Source organism: Trichosurus vulpecula, chromosome 2 (genome assembly GCF_011100635.1).
Source record: "Trichosurus vulpecula isolate mTriVul1 chromosome 2, mTriVul1.pri, whole genome shotgun sequence".
NCBI classification, from domain to species: domain Eukaryota; kingdom Metazoa; phylum Chordata; class Mammalia; order Diprotodontia; family Phalangeridae; genus Trichosurus; species Trichosurus vulpecula.
In genome coordinates this window covers 290,407,892-290,432,154 of record NC_050574.1, presented here as the reverse complement: position 1 = coordinate 290,432,154, position 24,263 = coordinate 290,407,892, and the positions used below count along the sequence as shown (strand labels likewise).

Sequence of the window (24,263 nt, the reverse complement as noted above, 5' to 3'; positions counted from 1 at the left end):
TGGCTCCCGGTCTGGTAGGTCCAGACGCAGCCCATGCTGGTCTCTGCTTCTCTCTGCTCCCAGCTCCGTGGGATAGACCTTACCCAGCCACCATCCAGGCTGTCCTGGGCTAGAGCCCTGCTTCCCTCTGCTATTTCGTGGATTCTGCAGTTCTAGAATTTGTTCAGAGCCGTTTTTTATAGGTGTTTGGAGGGTCCTGGGGGAGAGCTTTAGGCGAGTCCCTGCTTTCCAGCCGGCATCTTCCACCGCTCTATTTCTTAGCCAGTACTTAGTAGTTTTGATGATTGCTGCTTTATAAAACAATTTAAGATCTGGTATGGCTAGGCTACTGTCCCTTGAATTTTGTTTCATTAATTCCCATGATATTCTGGACCTTTTGTTCTTCCAGATGAATTTTGTTATTATTTTTTCTAGCTCTATAAAATAATTTTTTGGTAGTTTGATTGGTGTGGCACTGAACACATAAATTAATTTAGGGAGAATTGTTACTTTTATCATATTAGCTCGGCCTACCCATGAGCGACTAATATTTTTCCAGGTGTTTTGTAATTGTGTTCATAAAGGAACTCAGAATTTTATAAAAAAATGAATGTTTAAAATTGTCTTTACATGTAATTGGAAAAAATAAAATATTATTTAAAAAAATTTGCTAGAAAAAAATTTTAAAAATTCAACTCTAGAATTTTTTTTGTTAGAGGTCATCAAATTTACTGCACTTTGTTTCCCCAAATATTTTCTCTTTTTGAAAATTAGGATGGCAATTTCCTCCTTATAATGTTCTGATACCTCTACCATTCCCCTTGATTTCTTAAAGATTATCAATAGTATTTCCTACATCTGCAAGTTTTTTTCAGTCTCTTGGATGTGATTTCTCTGGGCCTGAATAATTGAATTTTTAAGAAGCAATTAATTGATATCTTACTATTGCCTTCCTAATACTCTTGGCCTAAAATTCCATTTTGATGATGTTTGTTCTACTTCTTTCACTTTTAAGATCATTCTTCATAGAGTTTATTGAAGTGAATAGAACTTGAGTAGTTCCTCGTTCTCTGGCATCTGTTAATATTATACCAAGCAATGAATCTATTTCTTCTTTATTCATATTTTTATCCCAGGCTTCAAAAACTCTTTTAATGTACTCAGAGTTTTATAAACTTTAGCATATTCAGGGTTTTAGCTTTTTTGATACTGTGCTTTACAGGCTCTTAGAGTTTTAGCTAAAGGGTCTAAAAATGCTATATTTTAGATTCCATAGGTAGAGCTGAAATGATGTATTTGAGTTCAAGGTGCAGTGAAGATAATAAACATGAAAAAATTGAAGATTTAAAAATTAAAATTTTAAGAGTAGAGAACAGTTATGGAAATGAAATTGTGTGGGTGAGGCATAAAAATTGAAATATTATCATAAAGCATAAAAGAAGAAAATAGACTAAAGGCCATTCCTAAGTAAAAGAGGTTGTCTTCATTGTGCATTGATTTAAAAGTATGTAACAGATTTTTTTCAATGAGAGCTGTTGTCCTTTTAGGTTAATATAGTAGTTCAGAGTAATAAAATGTGTTGGGCATTGCCAGTTATAACCATATGTTCATAGTTTATTTACAAAATGTATAAGAAATGTGGAAACTATATAGGAGACTAAGGTAAAGGTGAAACTATCCAGGAGACTGAGGTAAAGGTGAAAGACAAGACGGGAAAGTAACAGTACATAACCTGGCAGGATTGTGATGCAAAAATATTTGAAAGCATTTAAAGTGAATGCTTAGCTATGGATGTCAGACCTGATAGGCCAAGTTTGTTCTCAACTTGTGAGTCCAGAACTTGAGATTACCCCAATGTGTATTGTCCATTCCAGACTCTACCAGATGTTCTCTTTTTCAGTCTACTGGAGTCTTATTTGAAGATTCTCTTGAATGATTAGATCCATTCAAAAGTCACATTACAGATTTGTTTATTATTTGTTACATGGATGTGATCTAAGGCATAACTCCTTTCATGTGTGTTCTTAGAAATAGTTATCTGTCCTCCTGGGGAGATGGATTGGAGAGTGAGGAATCTAGGTCTAGACAGATTTCCTAAGCTCATTCTCCGTTATATTGACTTGCCTCTTTAAGGTATTCTCAATTCTGATCTAGAATAGGAGTATTCAGTGACTCAAGTTTATGACACTTGCTTTCTAAGAAACTCCAAGTAGTAGAGATCAAAGCCTGGCTCTAAAGTTTTAGATCAAGGAAGTTATTTTAGAAATGTGGAAGAAATTGGGTCTTCAGTGAAAGCCAAAATGATTATCCACTAAGATGTTGTGTTACATATATAACAAAGGACCAAGTGTATAATAAGACTCAGAAATAGGAATATTAACAAATGTTAAAGTACATATTTTTATACTTTAAAACTTATTATTAAAATACTATGTTTTCCTTCTTTCCCTTTCTCTCTCTCCCACCCTCCCTTTTAAAGGTGGAGAAAATTCAGGTCATACCAGTCCCACTCAGGAAACCAGTGAATGTTCAAATGAGAGAGTGGTGGGTCACCAGACTGAAGAAGACCTCACAGTTAAAGTGGAGAGGTTTGGCCTTTTAAAAATCTGTTTCGTAAAAGGGATTTAAATTTTCAATTATTTATTGTTTGTTCTAGAGAATTGGTAGAAAAAAAATGATCGGTAGAAATGTTAGAGTTGGAATTTTTGATTACTTAGTTAGCTGACTTGTAAATTTATAGATAGATCATATTCATGTGAGAACATTCATAATTTCTTCATGAAAGCTTTGTTGTCTCTTTAAAGTATTTATTGATAGCTTTTATTTTTATATTACCTTCATTTCTGTATGTCTCCCTTCCTCCTGAGAAAGTCATCCCTTTTAACGTAAAATTTTTTTTAAAAAGGGGAAAAAAAGCATTTCAGGAAAACCAACCAACATATCAAATGAATCTGACTAAATGTTATATATTTGTAGTCCCCCCCACCTCTGGGAAGAAGAAAAGGAGATAGATTTTCTTTTATCTCTTCAGGGCCAAGCCTGTTCATTATAATTACACAGTGTTTAGGTTTTTTTTCCTTGTTTCTTTTCCATTTACATTGTTGAAATCCTTGTTTATGTTGTCTTCCTTTTTCTTTACTTTATTCTGTATCAGCTCATATGAGTCTTTCTTAAATTATTCATGCTTGTTTTTTATAACAATATTTTATTACATTTACATCCTATAATTTGCCTAGACATTCCTAATGAACGGACATCTACCCTTTTTTTTTTTTCAATTCTTTGCTAGTACCACTATGAATATTTTGGTGTCTGTGGGTCTTTAGTGTATTTACTAGAAGTGAGAGCTCTCCAATCAAAGATTATGGATATTTTAGCCAGGTTTCTTATCATAGTCATGAAGCCTTCTTGACTAATTGTGATGGCAAGCAGGGTGGGACTTTTTGCCTTTGTTTTTTCTTTAGGAGTGCTTCTCAGCACTAAGGCAGTGTCAAGTACCTTTCATGAGTCATGCCTTTCAAATGTGATGGCAAGCAAAGTAAACTTTTTGTTGTCTTTTGTTTGGAGTGCTTCTCAGCTTTAAGGCAATCGCTGCCTTTTGATAAGTCTTGCCTTTTAATTAGTAGTCTTTGATTGAATCAAGAGTCTTTGATGATCTGCTTAAGAAACAAGAAAGCCCTAGGCCCCACACCCTTTTGCTAAGTAGGTGCTAAGCCCCAGGGACCTGAGAAGTGTATATATGCTCTGAGGTTGGTGTTTTGTTTTGGGAGTTTTACTCATTGGAAGAGTGGTCTTGTGGTTTGGCCAGACAAGATTCTGCTTTAAGATCCCTCCCCCTCTTTTAAAACCCAGATGTTGGTGCTTCTCTCTCTGGTAACTATATATTGTGATTTGGTCACAGATAGAAGCCTGTCTGTTGGTTTCTGTTATTCTCTCTGCTCGTAATTCCTATTTGTAATTTCTGTTTGTATTTTCTCTGAAAGTTCAGGATGCTGACTTTTTCCCCTGAACTAAGTGAATGATATATGTATGTTTAATTAAAGTAAGATTGTTAACCCCTTAAAGTTGCTTTCCTTAGAAAAGCAGATTAAAGAACCTGTGCTAGCACCCCTCCTGTGTGCTGGTGTTATTGGCCTTACACAGCCACAGTAGCTGCAAGTAATATTGTTACACTAATTTTACCTCTATCTGGTTATACCAGGCATTAAAAAAACAAAACAAAACTATGTGCAGTTGTAGTTGTTTGGACATATATTTCCATGTTTCTTCTACCTATATTTTCACCTTAATTTTTCTACTCTTCAGGATTGTGAACAAACACCAGATGCACAGGAATTTCTATTAATTGTGTAACTATGTACAGAGCCTGATACGTTGTTTCTTGAGTAATATGGTTTACTTTTCAGACAAATATCCAAGCCTTTTGATTTTTTTTCAGTTACATATTTTCCATATTCTGTTACTATAATAGTGTTTATTAAGTGGACATAGGGAGAATTTCCATCATGCTCTTCAGATGTAATTATTCTCAGTTGAAGTCCAGTTAACAGCAATAGTCAGGAATACTTTTAATTGTAACGTTTTTTGTGCTATATAGAACTTAGAAAAGCCGTGGGAGAAAGCTCATCAAAAAAATAAAGTCTCAACTCCATTTCTCAGTATTCTACAACCAAAAGAAATAAAGAACTGTTTATTTAAGTGGGGTTATAAAGCAGAGAAGGCTTATTAGAGCACCTAAAAAGAGGGACTTCTTCAGCTTTTAATAAAGGTTGGTCCCTGATCCTGAATCAGAATCTTAATATTAACCTCAATGTTCTGTTATAGGTAAAATTAGAAAGATTATTCAATTTTAATCCCTTTAATTTGAAATCTCAAGTTTTCATCGTTATACCTTTTGGTTTGAGAATACTTTATCAAATTGTTTTCCAAAAGTTTGTTTGCAGATTGGTTATTTGGAACTTGATGTTTTTTTGTTTTTGTTTTTGTTGTTATTTCCCAGGGAAAATCTTATAAACAGTAATTAGTTTCTGAGGCCAGCCTGAAAAATGTATAGAATGTATAGAACAAATAAGATCTGCTTTGGGATGATAGGAACATACCTGCTGCTGTCCCTTTTTTGCTGTATTCTTGGCAGTGAAATTGTTAACTATTCATCTGCTGAAGAATAGACTTTTTCCCTAGCTTCAAGCTACTGGTGATGGATGTTGTAGTGGGGCAACAGGTCCAGCATAGTTGCGTAGTTCGTTTTTAACAGTAGGGACTTCAGAATTTCAGGTTTTTCATAAAAATATGGGCTAGAGTAGTGAGGAATGGGGACTGAATCCTATTATTTTTATACATTCCTAAGGAAATGTTTCCATCCTAGGTTGGATGGGTGCCAACTTCTGTCGAAAACTGAAAAAGTTCCTTTTTTTAGGCACTCTGAGCTCTCTTTGCTTTATAATCCCATATAATAAAAACAGGACAGCTTATTACTTTTGATTGTAGAATGCTAAGAAATGAAGTTGAGACTCCTTTTTTGTGATTCTTATCTTTTCTTTTATTTCATGGATCTTAGGGTACTGATCAATCTGCTCCCCCTTCTGATGCCACCATCTGTTGCTTCTAACCAGGGTTTCAACACTGGTACGCTGTGTGAAATAATAGAGTGTCTTGTTTTCTCTGCTTCTGTCTTGTCCCTAAAGAAAAATACGCTGTCCTCCCTTCTTTGCAGGGCTTTTTACTGTTAGTAACCATGGAGAGATGTATGGGAGAAAAAGGTCTCTCCTTCCTTTCCCCACCCCTCAAAACAAAAAAAAATACCAGTGAAGGCTTGTTTCTAATCTTTAGATACTCTAAGGATTGAAGTAAAATGCTGCCAGGATCAGAGTCTGTAGCTGGAAGAACAGAAAAGACCTTGTCAAGGCTTTGGGCAGAAAAAGAAAGTTCTTTTGGCCACTAAATAACCTGGTTAACCTAGGTGTCTCTTCAAATGTAAGAAAATGATTTAACTCAGGGACTATCTCTGTGCTTTAGAAGTGTCAGACAAAAATATAGCTAAGAGAATGTTAGGACAGGGTGGGTCTATAATTGTTGAAATTCTTTCCTTAAATTAAAAAAAAAAATTCCTGGATATTTTGAGAAGAGGGTGTGCTGAGGTTTGGGGGCATATGTTGTTAAAGCTATGAGGAGAATTCAAAGGTATGTGGGTTGAGTTTGTATGTGAGAGAATAGATCATTCCCTGAAATTATACTCAAACTCCTTATAATTTAATAAATTTTTGATTTGGGAGGGATTTTTTTCATTGTCAGAGTAGCCTTTGACTAATATAAGGCAGATGATCATCTAACATCTTATGAGATCTTCAAGTTTTTGCTGAAATTCAATTAATCAGATTAAAATCTTTCACTAAAGTAGGTTTTTTTCTCTATTCTTAATGTGTGTGAGTTGTGGAAATGGCTGCTAGTCTTCACATATTTAAACAAATAACAAAACCCCATCATAATTCAGGAAAAAACAATCCCACACATTTTGAGCTAGTAGTATTCCTAGAAACCTGTCTTGGAACTTAATACTCACCCCCCTTTTTGGGTGCTTTCCAAAGTGGTCTTTGTTGACCAATAGTTTTCCAGAGGTTTTAACTAAAAAGATGTATATACCTTATAAATGAATAGGGGCTAAAATAACTCCCTAGAATACAAGTGTTTTGTTTTGCTAGCAATTAATGTTCTTTATATATAGCTTTGATGTTGTCAAGTTTAAAAAAATTAGCGTTAAGTTTTGAGTTACACATTCCCTCCCTACTGCTTGAGAAGGCAAGAACATTGATAGATATTCCACATGTGAAATCATGCAAAATATATTTGCCATGTTGGAAAAGAAAGCATGGACAAAAAAAAAACAGCCAGAAAAATTATATAAAAATTATTATTCTTCAGTCTGCATTCAGATTCCATCAATTCTTTCTTTGGAAGTGTATATAGCATTTTTCATTGTAAGGCCTTCAGAATTGTCTTGGATCATTTCATTGCTGAGAATAACTAAGTTATTCACAAGTTGTATAGCATTGCTATTACTGTGTACTTTTGGCTCTACTTAGTTCACTTTGTATCAATTCATATATGTCTCTCAGGTGTTTCTGAAACCATCCCACTCACTATTTCTTATATATATATATATGTGTGTGTGTGTGTGTGTGTGTGTGTGTGTGTGTGTGTGTGTGTGTGTGTGTGTATGTATTATAGTACATTGGTATTAATTAACAATCGTATACCACAACTTCTTCAGCTATTCCCCAGTTGATGGGCATACCCTCAATTTCCAGTTCTTTGCCACCACAAGAGTTGCTATCAATATTTTTATACGTATAGGTCCTTTTTCTTTTTTTTTTTTTTTAATCTCTTTTAGGATACAAACCTAATAATGGTATTTGCTGGGTCAAAAGATATACAGTTTTATAGCCATTTGGGCACAGCTCCAAATTGCTTCCACAGTGGTTGGATCAGTTCACAATTCCACAAACAGTGCATTAGTGTCATAATTTTTCTACATATCCTTCAACATTTGTCTTTTTCCTTTTCTGTCATGTTAACCAATCTGATAGGTGTGAGGTGGTACCTCAGAGTTGTTGTAATTTGAATTTCTCTAATAGTTATTTAGAGAAATTTTCCATCATGACTTGATGGATTTCTTCTGGAAACTGCCTGTTCATATCCTTTGACCATTTATCAATTGGGGAATGACTTGTAGTCTTATAAATTTGACTCAGTTCTCTGTACATTTGAGAAATGAGGCCTTTATTAGAGACATTTGCTATAAATAGTTTTTTTCCCCAGCTTTCTGCTTTTTCTTCTAATCTTGGCTGCATTGATTTTGTTTGTGCAAACCCTTTTTAATTTAATGTAATCAAAATTATCCATTTTATATCTTGTAATGCTCTCTATCTCTTGTTTGGTCATAAGTTCTTCCTTCCTCCATAGATCTGACAGGTAAACTATTCCATGGTTCCCTAGTTTGCTTATGGTATAATCCTTTATTTCTAAATTGATGTGCCCATTTTGACTTTATATTGGTATCTGGTGTGAGGTGTTGGTCTGTACCTAGTTCCTGCCTAACAGTTTTCCCAGCAGTTTTTATCAAGTAATGCAATCTAAAGTTTGGATATTTGTGTTTATAGAACACTGTATTACTATGGTCATTCACTACTGTGTATTGTGTACCTAATCTTTTCCATTGATACCACCACTCTATTTCTTAGCCAGTACCAGAGTGTTTTGAGGATTACTGCTTTGTAATACATTTTGAGATGGGGTACTTTTGTCCACCTTCCTTCATATTTTTTTTCTTTGATTTCCTTGATATTCTTGACCTTTTGTTCTTCCAGATGAATTTTGTTATTATTTTTTCTAGCTCTATAAAATAACTTTTTGGTAGTATAAGTATGGCACTGAATAAGTAAATTAATTTGGGTAAAATTGTCTTTTTTTTTTAATATATTTGCTTGAGCTACCCTGAGCAATTAATATTTCTCCAGTTGTTTAGATCCAACTTTATTTGTGTGAAAAGTGTTTTTAATTGTTTTCATTTAACTGTATGGAACTCCTGGGTTTTTCTTGGCGGGTAAACTCCCAGGTATGTTATATTTTCTGCAGTTATTTTAAGTAGAATTTCTTTTTCTGTCTTTTGCTGATGGATTTTGTTGGTAACATATAGAAATGTTGATGATTTATGTGGGTTTATTTTATATCCTATAACTTTGCTTAGCTATGCTTTTAATAGGTATTCTTGGGTTGCTTAGTTTCATTTCTGAGAGCTATAGACTATTGTTACTATGTAAATGTACTATACACACACACAAGCATATATAATTATTTATTTGAAAATGTTATTATATTAAAGTTTCAGAATAATCATTTACTTGGTTTGTTATTTAATGGAAAGTGGAAATAATCAAGAGGTGTTGAAATTACAATTGAAGACATGAATAATGGATTGAGTCGCAGCATTCTTTGGAGGCCAAACATAAAAGTTGTTGCCATGGCTACTGGAGTTATTCTTTTATGAACTAAGAGGGGCTTCTATTTATCTACTTTTTGTCTTTTTCTTAACTGAATTAAATTCTTCTAAGTTTATCATACTGTGACTCAGTTAACCTGCTTTTCTTAAATGTAGACTAACAAAAAAACTTGAGGAAAGACGAGAAGAGAAAAGGAAAGAGGAAGAACAGGTACAGTGTTCATGGATTAATGGCTAACTGATTTTTGTAGCTCATTTATTATGCTTTTCTTTAAGAGGCATACTTTTGTGAATTCTGTTTAATTTGTGATTGAACCCAGAATAAATTGCTGATACGGTTTCTTGGACTAGATGATTTCTCAGATACTACCTTCAAATTCTAAATTTACAGCAGATCTTCATTTTTTTTTTTTTTTTGTTATTTGGAAAATTATTATGCATAAATTAGAGTAGGTTCTTGTGGCTTTTCCCTTTGCTTCCAAAATTAAATCATGCTTTTGCACTGAGAATAAAAAGGGGCAGGGAGGATTTACAGCTAAAAGTGGGTAGTGTGTGACAACACACATCATCCCACTTCCTTTTGTTTTTGGAGCTGCATGTGCTGTCACTTTTATCTGTCTCCTGTTACTGCATTTCTACAGAACTGTACCATTTTGTTTTTGGAACTAAACTATTCCATTATCTACTGTTTTTAACAAGGTGATAGTATAACGGTAGAAGGAACCTTAGATTGAAAGTAAAAAATCCTAGGTTTTCCTCTGGACTCTGTCACCAACCAGCTTTTTGCCTTTAGGAAACTCATTTAACCTCACTGTAGCTTACCCCACCTGTATATTGTGGATAAAATCCTTTTCTGGCTCCTTTACAGAGTTTTTGTGATTAGCAAAGTTTACAAACTACAAATATAATGTACTGGCATTATTTCTTTATCCATATTCATGTTTTTATCAAGTTTTTGATCAGAAAAGCCACACTTTTAAGGCCCAATAATGAGCAAATTCTCTGTTATCCGTTTACACCTTCCTACCATCCCTCACCCTGATTGATTGTTAGATAGTTTAGAAGCTGAAGACCTACAAGCAGGCATGCTATCAAATAACATTGTCCACATCATAATCACAGTCCAGCTATTGACAAAAATTTGTAAATAATTGGCATTTGAGTAGAAATCCTACAAATAAAATGAATAGCATATAGAAGTAATACTCTATTTACAATCCATATGTAACCTATAATTTGTGGGAGACTTTTAAAATTTTATTTTTGACTTCTATAGTTTATTTTCTCTTCAATCCAGAAAGAGATTAGGAAGGAAATCGATAGAAGGAAAACCGGTAAAGAAATGTTGGACTATAAAAGAAAACAGGAAGAAGAATTGACAAAAAGAATGTTAGAGGAGAGGAACAGGGAGAAAGCAGAAGATAAAGCAGCTAGGGAGCGGATAAAGCAGCAGATTGCCCTGGTGAGTTTTATTATTTTAAAGAAATGTTTGTGTATAGATCTATTAACCTCCTGGTAGACTGCAGAAATGGAGACAGTATGGGATAGTGGAAAGAGCACCATACCTGGAGTTATTGACACTTAGTGAATGTGTGGCCCTGGGAAAGCTAGTTAACCTCTCTGAGTCTCATTTTCTTTATCTGTAAAATGGGGATAATAAACTACCAATTTCTTCATCCTTCTCAACTTTTGTGCCTCAGTTGACACTCTTAATCACCCTGTCCTGTATATTCTCTCTTCTCTGGGCTTTGGTGACACTGCTTTGTCTTGGTTCTCCTACTGTCTGATTGTCCCCTCTTGGTCTTTGCTGGATCATCATCATCATCTACAACATGCCTCCAGGGCTCCCTGCTGGCATTTCTTCTCTTCACTCAGGGTGACTTCATCTGCTCACATGGAGTTTAAGAATCTCTACTGATGATACTTATTTTATTTATAAATAAAATTTATATTGTCAACTCTAGTCAGTCCTGCATTACTCACTACTCAATGGGCATTTTGAACTGAATGTTTCATAATGCCTCAAACTCAACATGTTTAAAACTGAATTCATCAGTTTTTCTTTTCAAATCCACTTCTGAACTACACTATTTCTGTCCAGGGTATCACTAACTTTCCACTCACCAAGGTTTACAGTGTTGATAGTATTCTCCAGGCTTCACTCATCTCGTCTATCTACTTGTTTGATTGATCCTGCCATCTCTAACTTCACAAAGTTTTTTGCATTACTGATTTTCTTGAAGTACAAATCTGACCATGCTACTCCTTTACTCAACAAACTCCAGTGGGCTTCCTGTTAACTCTAAGATTAAATATAAATTCCACTGCTTCACATATGAAATGTTTCACAATCTGGTACCAAGCTAACTTTCTAACCTCCTTTCACATTATCTCCACATACATTGCAGTCTAGCCACACTGACCTTATTGCTAATTCTTCATATGTGGCATGCCATCCTCATACCTATGTGCCTTTGCATATGAACTGCCTCCTGACTTCTGTCTCTTAAATTATCTAGATTCCTTCAGGGCTTAGCTAAAGTACCACTACCTTTATGTGGCCTTTCCTGACCTCTCTCTAGCTGGTAGTTAGCCTTCTCCTCCCCAAATCAGCTTGTGTTCATTTCTATGTATTTATATAATTCATGTTGTCTCCTTGGCTAGTTAAGCTTCTGGAAGGTGAATAACATTTTCACTTTAGTCTTTGTGCATCTTAAGCACCTAGGATGGTGACTCGCAGATAATTGCCCTTAACAAAATGCTTACTGATTGGTGGATTTTTTTATCTCACATCATGATTGTCAGAGGAAATGCTTTATAAACCTTGAAGTGCTACACAAACATGAGTTATTTTGCTTATAAGAGCTTTGATTCACTACAAGGTAAGGCAGAAGAGTACATATCAAGTAGCTAAACATTTTGAAATAGATTTATGTATCATCAGGTTCTTTTGTTAGAAATTTCAGTTGGCAGGGACTTCAGATGTTATCTTGTTCAGCTTGTACTTTGCCTTCTTAATGTTTTACAAATATGTGGAAAAACAGCTTTTCAAGATACTCTAGAATCAAGCTAAACACATTGGTCACATAACATCCTCTTGAAACCAGAAGAATTCTTTGTGGGGAAAAAATATCTAGTCAGATAATATCAATCTGGGACAGCTTTGAAATAATTTCGAGCAGAATTGAATAGAAAACTTATTGTAAGTGCTAAAACTACCTTGGGCTTATTTTAAAAATACTTTCTAATTCCTTTACAGTTGGTATGTAGGGAAAATTTTAAAGGCTTAACTCCAAAATGAATAAGTTTCAAGTCAGTATATTAGATGTGAAAGAGCTTTGCTCTGTGCATATATGTCACTTCTGTCTTGAAACTTTTGATTGTGAATGCAACTATCTGGCCATGAATTTTAACTGGTGTTTGGTCTTTTAAAGGATCGAGCAGAAAGGGCAGCACGTTTTGCAAAGACAAAGGAAGAAGTGGAAGCTGCCAAAGCTGCGGCTTTATTGGCCAAACAGGCTGAAATGGAAGCTAAGAAAGAGTCTTCTTCTCGAGAAAGAAGGTACTTTATTACGTACTCGAAAACGTGTGAAGGGGGTTGAGGAAAGGAACAGATGTGGGCTACTTTTAGCTTTGATGTGGCTGGTTTCAGCTCTGGTGGCATAGTGTTGTGGCCATTACTATTTAGCCAACACCGTGTTCCAGATATGACAAATTGTGATTTGGCAAATGGCAGTGATATTTGTCACTGGGTAGTGCCCTTTGCAAGTGTTGCACAAATTCCTTCCTGGAAAGGACCTTAAAAAGTTTGAGTAACATCTAGTACTATTGTTGTCCCTAATTAACTCTGAGCAAAATTGCATGAGAAAAAGTAATTAGAGCTCTATGTTGACTTCTTGGTATATTTTTCATAGTGCTGTTGCAAGAATTCAGTTCCGCCTTCCAGATGGATCTTCCTTTACGAATCAGTTTCCTTCTGATGCTCCTCTAGAAGAAGCAAGACAATTTGCTGCACAGGTAAGTTGGTGTCTAAGTTACTAAAGAACAGAAACTACAGGTTTTTATTAAAAAAAGAAAAATCTCAAGCTTGGAAAATATGAGTAACACTGGAAGTTCCACCAGAGGGCAGTGCAAAAGATCCTGATGATGGGTGTGGTTGGTTGAGCGAATGCTTCTGAGAAGAGCTACATAATTGTATTTAGAGCCTTTTTCTGGTTCTGGTTGTGCCATTTGGTTGAAAAAGACAGAAAAGTGTTATTAGCATTCAGCCTTTTTCCCATATATAATGAAGGTGTTTCTTCCTACCTGTTAATACAAACAACTTATGGAGTGACAAAGTGGTTTCCCAAGAGGATGTTCTCATGTGGCTAGTTTCCAAGTGAAACTGGACTGCTAAGCATCCCCAAGAGCCTTGTCACTTCCCTGTGGTGAGCTGAGCTGCTGCTGTCTTCACTTAGTGGGTTGTTTTGAGATTGTGGTGGGGCCTGGTCACATTTTCTCATCTAGCATCAGCTTGAAATTAGTTTATCTTTATTTGATCTCCTTTCTTCGGAAATACACACATTGGTGGTCTTTCTCAGGATCTTATTTTTAGAAAGCTATTGTAGCACTGAATAGGATCTAAAATAAAAACTCAGTCCTTAGATTAAAATAAACAAGAGTTTTTCTAGCTGACCTCTTAGCATCTAGATTACTACCTCATTGATGGATTCAGAGTGTTCAGGTATTCATAGTCATAAAATGTGAGAATCTAGGTTTTTTTAAAAAGGTTCTTCCTATTTGTAAGACTCAAGAAGTAGAGATATGTGATGCAATAAGAGGTCAAGAAGTCTTTATTTTCTGGATACTTTTGAACAAAGAGTAGAAATCTAGAATGATTTAAATATACTTTGCTCATGATTATGAAGGTGATGATTGATTTTCATAATCTTATGACTCTAGAGGAGCTATTGGAACTTAAAGAAAAGATGTTAAATCTCCTAATTCTAAGACAGGTATATATAAATTTGAAGACAATGACTGTGTCTTGTGCCTAAAACACTTTAATTTTTTTATTTAGAATTTAATAAATACCAAAATGAGCTCTTCTCTATACAAAGCAGAATGTAAAAACTGAGTTGTGTATGAAAATGTGATTGCATATGAAAATGTGAATCTGTGTTCTATTCAGATTGCTTTTTTTTAAAAGTATATAATAAATTCAACACGTTAATTTCAAATCTGTCCCGCTTGTTTGAACTTCTATTCTCTTCCTTGCATGTTAAAAAAGTTTCCCAAAATACTCCTTTTTTCCTTCTTTTTTGCTAATTCCACTCTCCACATCTCCCCAACATTAAAAGAAAAGAAAATTTACAACAAATTAGTTAAGCAAAACAAATCCACACCTTGGCCATATCCAAAAATGTATGTGTTTTTCTGTACTTTGAGTCTGTTGCCTCTCTGTTAGGAAGTGGGTGATATGCTTTGTCCCTCTAGTCCTCCGAAGTTGTAGTTAGTCATTGCTCTGAATCATAATAATTAAGTCTTTCAAAGTTGTCTTTCTTTACAGCGTTCTTGTTATTGTGTAAATTGTTTTCCCAATTCTGTTCACATTATGCTGCATAATATCTTCTCAAGTTTCTCTGAAACTGCCTTTTATATCTTTTCTTACAGCACAATAGTATTCCAGTGAGTTAAAATACTCCTTGGTATGCATGGCCACTTCCAGACTCTGTAACCATCACTCAGTATCCTTTCCTCCTTTGAGATTTATTCAATTCATATTTATCACCCTATCAAGAGTCTGATAACTATCATCTACTAACTTATAGGTTACACTCCTTTCTTCCTCAATAAGTTCATCACCTGGTTCACAGTCTTTCTCTTTACCTCAAAACTTGCCCTTATACTAGAGAACTTCCAACATACATATTGATATTTCTTTGAATACCTTAATTTCCCAGTTCCTCTGTTTACTCATTTCCCATGATGTTCCATTCCACTTCAGCTACACACAGAGATGGTCATAGCCTTGATTTGCCGTGAACTTTGAAATTTCTTTATCTTAATCTAAGCATACTTTCCTTCTGCCATGTAACTACTAACCCAGTTTTTTGTCCTCACCCTGATCTCTAATCCCTTTACCCCAAAGTTCTTTCCTAGGTCATTATCCCTCTATGGAATACATGCTCTTCTTTTACCATTTCAACCCTTTGGTGAACTGGTTAAGTCTGTACACTGCCTTTTATACCCAAGTCCCTTGCTCCCTTATCCTGTTGTCATTTGTGTCTTGCAGAGCTCCAATCATGGGTTACTCCCACTTATCTGCTGCCTTTGCTTGGCTTATATTCACATGCTGCTGTAATGAGCTCTAGAAAGTAAGGAAACTGTGCTGACTAGTTCTACTACAAATTGATGTTACATAAGCTTAGCTAAGCCTTTACAGTAAAGCAAGGCAGTCTTTTTATACCTCACTATCCCATAGTTCATGATTCCATTTACCACAGTGGCTGTGCCATACTTTTTCTTCCCTCCTCAAGTCTCCTGTTGGCATCCCTTTCTCCACCCTCCTAGTTAAGAACCTTAGCTTATATTTAACTGAAAAATTGAGACCATTCACCCTTTTACTTCAACTCACTACATTCAGTTGTCCTTCTCTACAATGTCCTTTGCCTCTGGCTCACATGAAGAGGTAGAACCTCTTGCCAAGGAAAACCCCTCTACATACACATCCTTAATCCCATTCTGTCCTGACTTCTCCAACAGATTTTGCCCTCTCTTCATCCCCACTCTCTGACTAATCATTAGTCTCTCTCTGTCTGTTGGCTGCTTTCCTGCTATTTATAAATGTGCTCATGTCTCCCCCATATTAAAAAAAAAACCTCACTTGAGCCTGTTATCCCTGCTAGCTATCATCATAATCTCTCCACCCTTTTGTGACTAAACTCCTTTAAAAAGTTGTCTGTAGTTAGTGGCTCCACTTCCTTTCCGCTCGTTCTTCCAAAAACTTTCTGTGATCTGGTTTCCAATCTCATCATTCAACTGAAACTACTCTCCCCAAAGTTCCCTCTTAATTGTTAAATCTAACGGTCTTTTCTCAGTCTTCATCCTTTTTGACCTCTCTGCAGCCTTTGACACTATTGATTACCTTATCTCCTGGATATTGTCTTTTCTCTGGATTTTTGTAACACACTTTTCTTCTTGTCCTCCTGCTTGTCTGACTACTTCTCTATCTCCTTGGTTGGGTCTTCTCCTAGATCGTACCCACCAACTGTAGGTGTCTATCAGAGTGTCTTTGGCCCTTCTCTCTATATTTGGTCTTATTTGGTGATCTCATCAGCTCCTGTGAATTCAGTTATCATTTCTATGCACGTGATTCTTAGATCAATTTATCCAGCCTTACTCTCTTTTCTGATCTCTGGTCTCACACCACTAACTATCCCTTAGATATCTTAAACTCAACATGTCTAGAAAAAAACCAACTCATTATCTTTTTTTCAAACCTTCTATTCTGAATTTCCCTTTCACTATTGATGGCACCACCATCCTCCCCGTCATCTAAGCTCAAAACCTAGGTGTCGTCCTTGACTCTTCACTTGAATTTCATATTCAATTTGTTGTCAAGTTGTGTCATTTCTGCCTTCCTGATATTACTTGTATGTACCGCCTTCTCTTCATTCACATAGCCACCATCTTGGTGCAGGATCTCATCATCTTGTTATCTCAAGTCTCTCCCGCTCCAGTCCATCTTAAGCTTCCTGAAGCACAGATCTGACCATGTTACCCTTTACTACATAAACTCCAGTGAATCTCTTACCTCCAGAATCACAGATGAAATCCCCTGGTTGATTTTTAAATCCCTTCACAATCTGGCCTTTTCCACCTTTTTGTTCTTCACACTGGACTCTCCCTCTTAAGATCCAACAACATTGGCCTTCTCGCCCTACATAAGATACTCTCTGCCTGGAATGCCCTCCCTCTTCACTTGTACCTCCTAGCTTTTCTGGCTTCCTTCGAGACTCAGCTCAAATCCTACCTGTATGGAGTCTCCACCCCCACACTCCCCACAGCCCCTACTGCTAGTACCTTCTAAAACTATCTCTCATTTACGTCGTATTTATCTTGTATATGTACATAATTGTTTACAGGTTGTCTCCCCCATTCTAATGTGATTTCTTTATGAGCAGGGACCATGTTTTTGTGTTTAAGAGGTTATTTGCATTTGTATAGACAATTATTTTGTTTTGGTTAATTTTAAAAGAAGAACCGAAAAGGGCAAATAGTAATTTTGCATATACCTAAAGTAAATTTTATACCATATAACATACATTTCTGAATGCTTTTGTGTTACAGATGGTTGGTAATACTTACAGCAATTTTTCTTTGGCCACCATGTTTCCAAGGAGAGAATTTACCAAAGAAGATTACAGAAAGAAGTTATTGGAACTTGAGCTTGCACCAAGTGCTTCAGTGGTGCTCTTACCAGTATGTGTACATCTGTCTGTCTAATCTATCTATCTACCTTTACTGTTTTATTCCTCTTTATCTAGAAACTGTGTTTTGGCTATATATTGTTGGTGGGTTAGTCCACTCTCATCTGTCTCTGGTAATATAGAGGTAAAGTAAATAATTCAATTCCTAATGATTGAAAATTTCAGATTTCACCCTGAACTCAAGAAATATGTTTTAGCTATAAGAATAAAAACAGATACTTGAAAATCAGGAAAAAAAATTCATCTTTCAAGGAAATAAAAACAAAAGAAGCTAAAAGCATTATATTCCTGTAAGACATTAGTCCTCAACTATTCAGGTTCTGTAAAGCTCCTTATAGGGAACTTTTGGGAAGGCTCAAAAAAGATGAGGCTACTTTCTGGGCCATATATTCATGAGCAAAAGCCTTGTTAGTCAGCAGCTCAGTTTGCCTTACATCAAATGCCCATGGAAAGTGATGTGTGACTTGGATCAGGTACTGGATCTGTGGTGCTTCAGAGAAAGCTGAAGGACCCCTCAGGTAAAGCTTTGCTGCTTCCTGCACCAAGTGGTGCTCTTCAGTACTCCAGACTTCTTCTTTTCAAGCTATTTTCATAGTAAAACTTGAATGCATGTGAGAGGGAAGAAAAAAAATGCACTTCTGTGGTTTGGGGTAAGATGGCATTGGAAATTTAATTACCATGGAATTTCTGGTCACCTTTGTGACATCTAGTACTTGGGTTTTTTTAAGCCCTAGATTAGCCCATAATTCTCTGCCACTACAGCTTTTGATCAGAACAGCTTACAAGAAGCAAACCAGAAATGACCAGAGGTCAGTTAGTACAGCAGAGAAGCAGATGGCAAAATGTCTAAATAGTAATATCTAGCTTTCATAGGGCTTGCATGACTCCAAAATCATCTACTACATCCTAGGCCATCACCAGTCATCTTGACTCTTGTCTTGCCACTAGACTTAGGTAATTGTGGAAGAGAGAGTGAGGCTGATGACTTTGCAAAACTGCTTCACTTAAATCCAGTTCACGAGAAAGTCAAAACATCACCCATGATATCCTTGTTCTTCTACAAAAATGAAGGATAAACAACGGTGCTTTATGGTTCGCAAAGTGCTTTACGTATGCCTATCTCATTTTATCCTTCCAACAGCGCTTTGAAGTGTAGGCATCTATCGTACCAGTGAAACTGAAGGTAAAAGGTTAAATGACTTGCCCAAGGTCACATAGTAAGTGTTAGAAGATTTAAACTTGATTTTTCCTGACTCCAAGTGCAAGACCTAGATGTCCCACCTAGATGCCTAGATGATTTTTTTAAATCTTGTATGTAGGTTTTATGATCAGACATTTGAAATCTATCTCATATTGGTGAGGACTCCTTATAAATCATTACATTTGTTTTGTATCACAAAATTTATTTGGTTTTCTTAAAAACTCCATGAAGTCTTGCCTTTCTCATTTTTGTGCATTTTTGTTATCGTCTGCCAGCCTTTAGAATGCAAGATTCACTATTGCCTAGCTATTTAGAGGGAAAAAGACCATTTTTGTGTCTTTATGGTAAACCGGAGAGGCAGTGTGGTATGCCAGGTAGTCTTTATTAAGTATTGACTAGCTGCTAGGCACGGTACTGAGCACTGAGGATACAAAGAAAGGCAGGAACGTGTTCCCCGATCTCAGGGTGCTAACAGTCTAACATAGTGAAGAAAAACAAACTGGCTCTGGGGAGTTTGGAAGTCTTGGATTCCAAATTCTGCCTCCAACATAGTGGCTGTGGGTCCCTGGATGAAGCACTTCACCTCTCAGGGTCCTCAGCAACTCTGTAAAACTGTAAATTACAGAGAAGGTGCCAGCCTGCTGTGGTAGAGGGAATTTCACCCATAACAGTGAAATCTCAAATATAACTTCTTTCCCTGTGGTAAACCAGAAAGATTTTATGTACATGGAAGTCTTTTCCTTACAAGGGTCATCTATTATTTCAGATGTAATTTTGTTTATAATTCTCTGTGACATACTTAAAATGCTATACTTAACCATTTTTTTTCTTAATTTTTAGGCAGGAAGACCAGCAACGTCTGTAGTACAGTCATCAAGTGGAGAACTGTGGAAGTTTTTGGGAACAGTACTTTACCCATTCTTTGCTATATGGAGATTGATTAGTAACTTCTTATTTACCAGTCCTCCTCCTCCTCAGACTTCAATAAGATCAACACCTTTGGAGCACACAAACCCCACAGCATCTAGCAGCTCAGAAAACAGGTATTTAATTTGTCCTCATTTGCATTGATACTTGGGGAAATCACAACATTAGAAATGCTGTACTTTATAGGAAAGCATCAGTATGGCTGTGAGTTCTTTCTTCCATCATTTTGTATTTCTACTTCTGTGAAGAAAAAGCAAACATTTTATTTTAACTTTTGCTGCCTTTTCTTAATATGTGTGTACACACACACACACACACACACACACACTTTAACTTTTGCTGCCTTTTCTTAATATGTGTGTACACACACACACACACACACACACACACACACACTCTTGTCTTTATAGTAGCCATTTGAGCCCACCCTCCCTCCAGATTGAACTTTCCTTTGTGGAGGGCACTACCATCTTTCCTCAGCCAAATTCAAAACATTGGACTAATGCTTACCTCCTTGCTGAAACCCTATATTATCAGACACTTGCTAAGTCTTGTTGCTTCTCCCTGCACAGTGTCTCTTGGATCTGTCCCCTACCCTCCACTCACATGCCCATTACCCTAGTCAAGGCCCTTATAACAGCTTGTCGGAACTATTGCAGTAGCCTCCTCATCAGTCTCCCTGTCTCAGGTGTGTCTCTTTTTGCACTGCATCCTCCACACAGCTGCCAAGGTCAAAGGTCAAATCACTTGCCAGTATTCCTAAAGCATGTGTCTGGCCCTGTCACTGCCCCTGTTCAGCAAGCTTCAGTGGCCTTTTGTTCACTTTACAAACTCAAGTTCCTTCACATACTAACTGCAGCCTACCTTTCAGGCTTATTATTCTCCTCTCATACACTCTTAGGCCCTGCTAACCTAGCTGGTTTGCTGTGAATTTCAGGCAGCGTTCCTTCTTTTGTCTTCATGCCTTTGCATGGGTGATCCCCATGAAGCGACCTTCAAAGTTCACTTTCATGAGTATGCTTTGTACAGATGGCCTTTTCCAATCCCTCCTCATCCTCCCTAAGTCATCTTGTGTTCACTTTGCATATCTTTTGTATGTACTTATATGTATACATGTTAATTCCTCCCAATAGCATGGAAGTCCTTTGAGGACAAGACTTTTGTTCTTTTTTGTCTTTGTTTGTGAGTTAGTAGGTACTCAATGAATGTTCATTGATTGATTGTGAATAATTAAGCAAAACTATCCAATCCATTGATCCCATTTAATGTAGTAAACGGTGTGTACAATAGTAGTGTCTTACTCCTCTGCTGGGAGGAGGGGAGGCTGTCTCATTATTTCTTCTCTAGCACCTTTATTGGTTTTTCATTATCTCGATAAGTTTGTCTTCCTTGTAGTGAGCTTTTCATTTATATTGTTGTGGTCATTGCGTATAGCTGTTTACGCTATGTTTTGTGTAAATCTTCCCTGTTTCTCTGAATTCTTCATCTTCATCATTTTATACCATGATGATACTCTATTACATTTCTTTATTATGGTCTTCTCCTCAGTTGATGTGTACCCACCTTGTTTTTCAGTTTTTGCCTATGGAATGTGGACAGGTACAATAGCTTTTTTGCATGATTTCACATTGAAATCCAGAACAGATGAACTCAGTACTTTATCTGATCAGCATCATTTTCATTCCATAGCCTTTCCAGAATTGATGCTCCCTGACTTTTGTTATCTTTTCCAGTTTGTAGGATGTGGAGCAAAATTTAGAGTTGTTTGGCTTTTTCTTACATTTGCCTTTTATTTTAACACCACAGTCATTTCTCTCTGTCCCAAACCCACTTGGAAACCTTCTTTGTAGCAAAAAATATTTGAGGAAATCCAGCCCACACAGCCCCCACATCTGAGAGCTTATACTGCATTCCACAACAGTAGTCCCTCACCTGTCTAGGCTGTCACTTCTTCATACTGAGGGAGAGCTGTGTGTGCTTCATTATCAGTTTTCCAGGACCAAGATTACTCATTATGCTTTTCAGAACTTGCTTTTTAGTTTCATTATTACTTAACATTGTGGTAGTCATTATTCTCTTGGATCTGCTTTCTTCATCTGTATCTCTTGATTGAACTCTTCTTATTTTTCTCTGAGTTTTTGTCCTGACAACATCCTTTCTAAGAAGGTGTTAGCATTCTTAATTCTCAAGTTTGTTCTGTGTGAAATATCTTCACTCTTCCATTGATTCTCATCAACTCTATGCACATTCTTTGCCCTATGACTATAAAAACTCATGATTTCTCTAGAAACTCTTTTCTATACATGGGACATGCCAGATTATAATGCTTTACTCTTTTAGTTTTTGAAATTTGTCTTCACCTTTCCCGTCAATGCAACAGGGTATTTGCTAATTATTGGCCAAGTCGTGCCCTTAGGTATACAATAGTAGAATGTTAGAGTAGGAAGAGGGACTTTAAAGGTTTTCTAGACTAATCTTACTTGAACCCAATTGCTTATTTCTATATCTAATTGACTGTCTCTGTTCCTGAAGACTTTGGTTTAGACATATCAGTGCTCATTCCCTGACTATATGAAATTCCTGAGGAATTTTGTGAAACATAGGGAGTAGTTAAAATGACAGAGTAAACTACAGTGACAATTTGAGCTTTTGCCTCGGAAGTCAGTTTAAAAAGAATGTAATTTTAAAAGAGGCCCAATTTTCCTCATAATGATCAACACCTCTAAAAAATTCAAAGCTAGTCAGTGTGGATGCTAATTACAGGGACTGTGTCCTATGATACATATCAAGCAACCTCTTTTTAGACGTTGAGACTGAAACCTAAATGCTGACCTATAATGGAAGATTCTGTTGTTGGTTGTCATTGTCTAATTGAAATGCTTTTTAGTTTTTGTATTCTTACTCAAATAGTACTTCTTATAAATAGCATCTTCCTTTTTGTTCTTTTTGGAATAACAGGGAAGGAGTCAGGAAAAGAGTGCTAGAAAAACGTGGAGAAGACTTCAAAAAAGAAGGAAAGATATATAGATTGAGGACTCAAGATGATGGCGAAGATGAAAACAACACTTGGAATGGAAATTCTACCCAACAAATGTAGTTTGACAAGTCACACATGGGCAATAATCATTGTTTCTCTTATGATTTAATTCAACTAAAACTCTACTGGACAAGTGGGGCTGCTGTATGTTTTACTGACAGGTCTCTATAATGTCTCTCTTTATTCTTGCTTAGAGGGTATGGGTTCAAGTTGCCTAACTCAGAAAAGTCAAGAGATAGTATAGCTGACAAATAAGATTTTACATATGGTAATCAACAGCTAGCTCAAAGAATCAAAAGGATTCATAAAACCTCCATCAGCTTTCAAATTCAGTATTTCATACACTCACAAGCCCAACTATGCTGAGAAGGTGGCACTTTATAGATAGTTTGCTCCCAGAATCTTGGGGCCCATACAACTGGTAAGCCACAGAATAATTTGACTTTGTGTCAGAAGCATTCTATTCTAGTTAGCCAATCAGATGATAATTTATGTTTAACTTTTCTCTATCGCTCTGCAACTGCAAGCCAAACCTTGTAGTTTTTAATCTGTTATTCAAATGCTAAATAAAAATCTTTTCCAAAAAAAAATTGATTACTAGTATTTCTGTATAAAAGTTTTTAGTCATGAGGGCTTTTGTGTTTACATGACTTCCTTGTCTCTTATCTACCAGTCTCAGTAAAGTGATAAACTTCTTTTCCTTAACCATCTCCAGAGGAAGAGATTCATCAATGGCCATGGATAACGTCTCTTTGTTACAAATCCCTTTGCCTGCCATTTGTTACAGACCTTTTAGTTCTGTAGCACATACACAACCATTATTTTTATTAGCAGTTTCTTTTAAGTTATTCCTTTTAGCTTTTTATAACTCATTTTAAAAATTACTTTGGTAGAATAAATATGGTCCATGGACTAATAACTGGGCCCAAATACCCTGTGAACCTTATAGCTGGATAAGGAGAGGTGGCAGTGTTTAGAGAATTGTCTGGCTTGGGTGGGGAACCTGTTGCCTCTAGAACACATGCAGCCTGCTATGTCCTTGGGTGTGGCCTTTTGACTGAGTCCAAGTTTTATAGAACAAATCCTTATATTAAGGGGATTTGAGAACCTAAGGGAACTTGAGAACCTAGAGGGCCACATGTGGCCTCAAGGCCGTAGGTTCCCCACTCCTGGACTAGCTCCATACATTATACAGTTTGTTTTTTCTTTTTTCCATACATTATACAATTTTTTTTTCTTTTTTTAGGTTAAATTACATTTTTGTCACTTATCTGTCACTAAACTACTGAGACACCTTATTTGTCTTTAACCTTAGAAAACACTACTCTCTTGGAACTACCTTTTTTGATAAATGAGGGAATTTTCTTGCGCTTCCCACTAAATAAATTAGTTGTCATGGAATGCATCATTACTTTCCTTTCCCTAACTAGAATAAGGAAGTGGTTTCCATTGTAACACACATCTGGGAAAGTTGAGGGCATGTGGAAATATCTACAATTGCAATTGAGTAATTAAATTTCTCTTTAGAGAAGTTGAACTGCTGCTTTAGACTTGAAAGGGCTCCCAGTAGCTCAAACCAACACGCATAGATCTTTTAAATGTATCCTTTAGTCACATTTAGCAAGCAGATACCACTAACTTGCACAAAGTAAT

General features: G+C 36.2%; 1 protein-coding gene across 1 annotated transcript in view; it reads left to right on the top strand.

Annotated features, from left to right (window-relative positions):
* The window catches only part of UBXN4 (UBX domain protein 4), a 41,460-nt gene extending 18,260 nt beyond the window's left edge, over window positions 1-23,200 (top strand). Inside the window, exons 6-13 of the mRNA XM_036744582.1 lie at window positions 2,459-2,567; window positions 9,131-9,185; window positions 10,272-10,436; window positions 12,409-12,536; window positions 12,889-12,991; window positions 17,306-17,437; window positions 19,487-19,689; window positions 22,532-23,200. Of these exons, the coding sequence (XP_036600477.1) occupies window positions 2,459-2,567; window positions 9,131-9,185; window positions 10,272-10,436; window positions 12,409-12,536; window positions 12,889-12,991; window positions 17,306-17,437; window positions 19,487-19,689; window positions 22,532-22,670 (1,034 nt within the window). The 3' untranslated portion in view covers window positions 22,671-23,200. The remainder of the gene's footprint in view (window positions 1-2,458; window positions 2,568-9,130; window positions 9,186-10,271; window positions 10,437-12,408; window positions 12,537-12,888; window positions 12,992-17,305; window positions 17,438-19,486; window positions 19,690-22,531) is intronic.
* The last annotated feature ends 1,063 nt before the right edge of the window (window positions 23,201-24,263 follow it).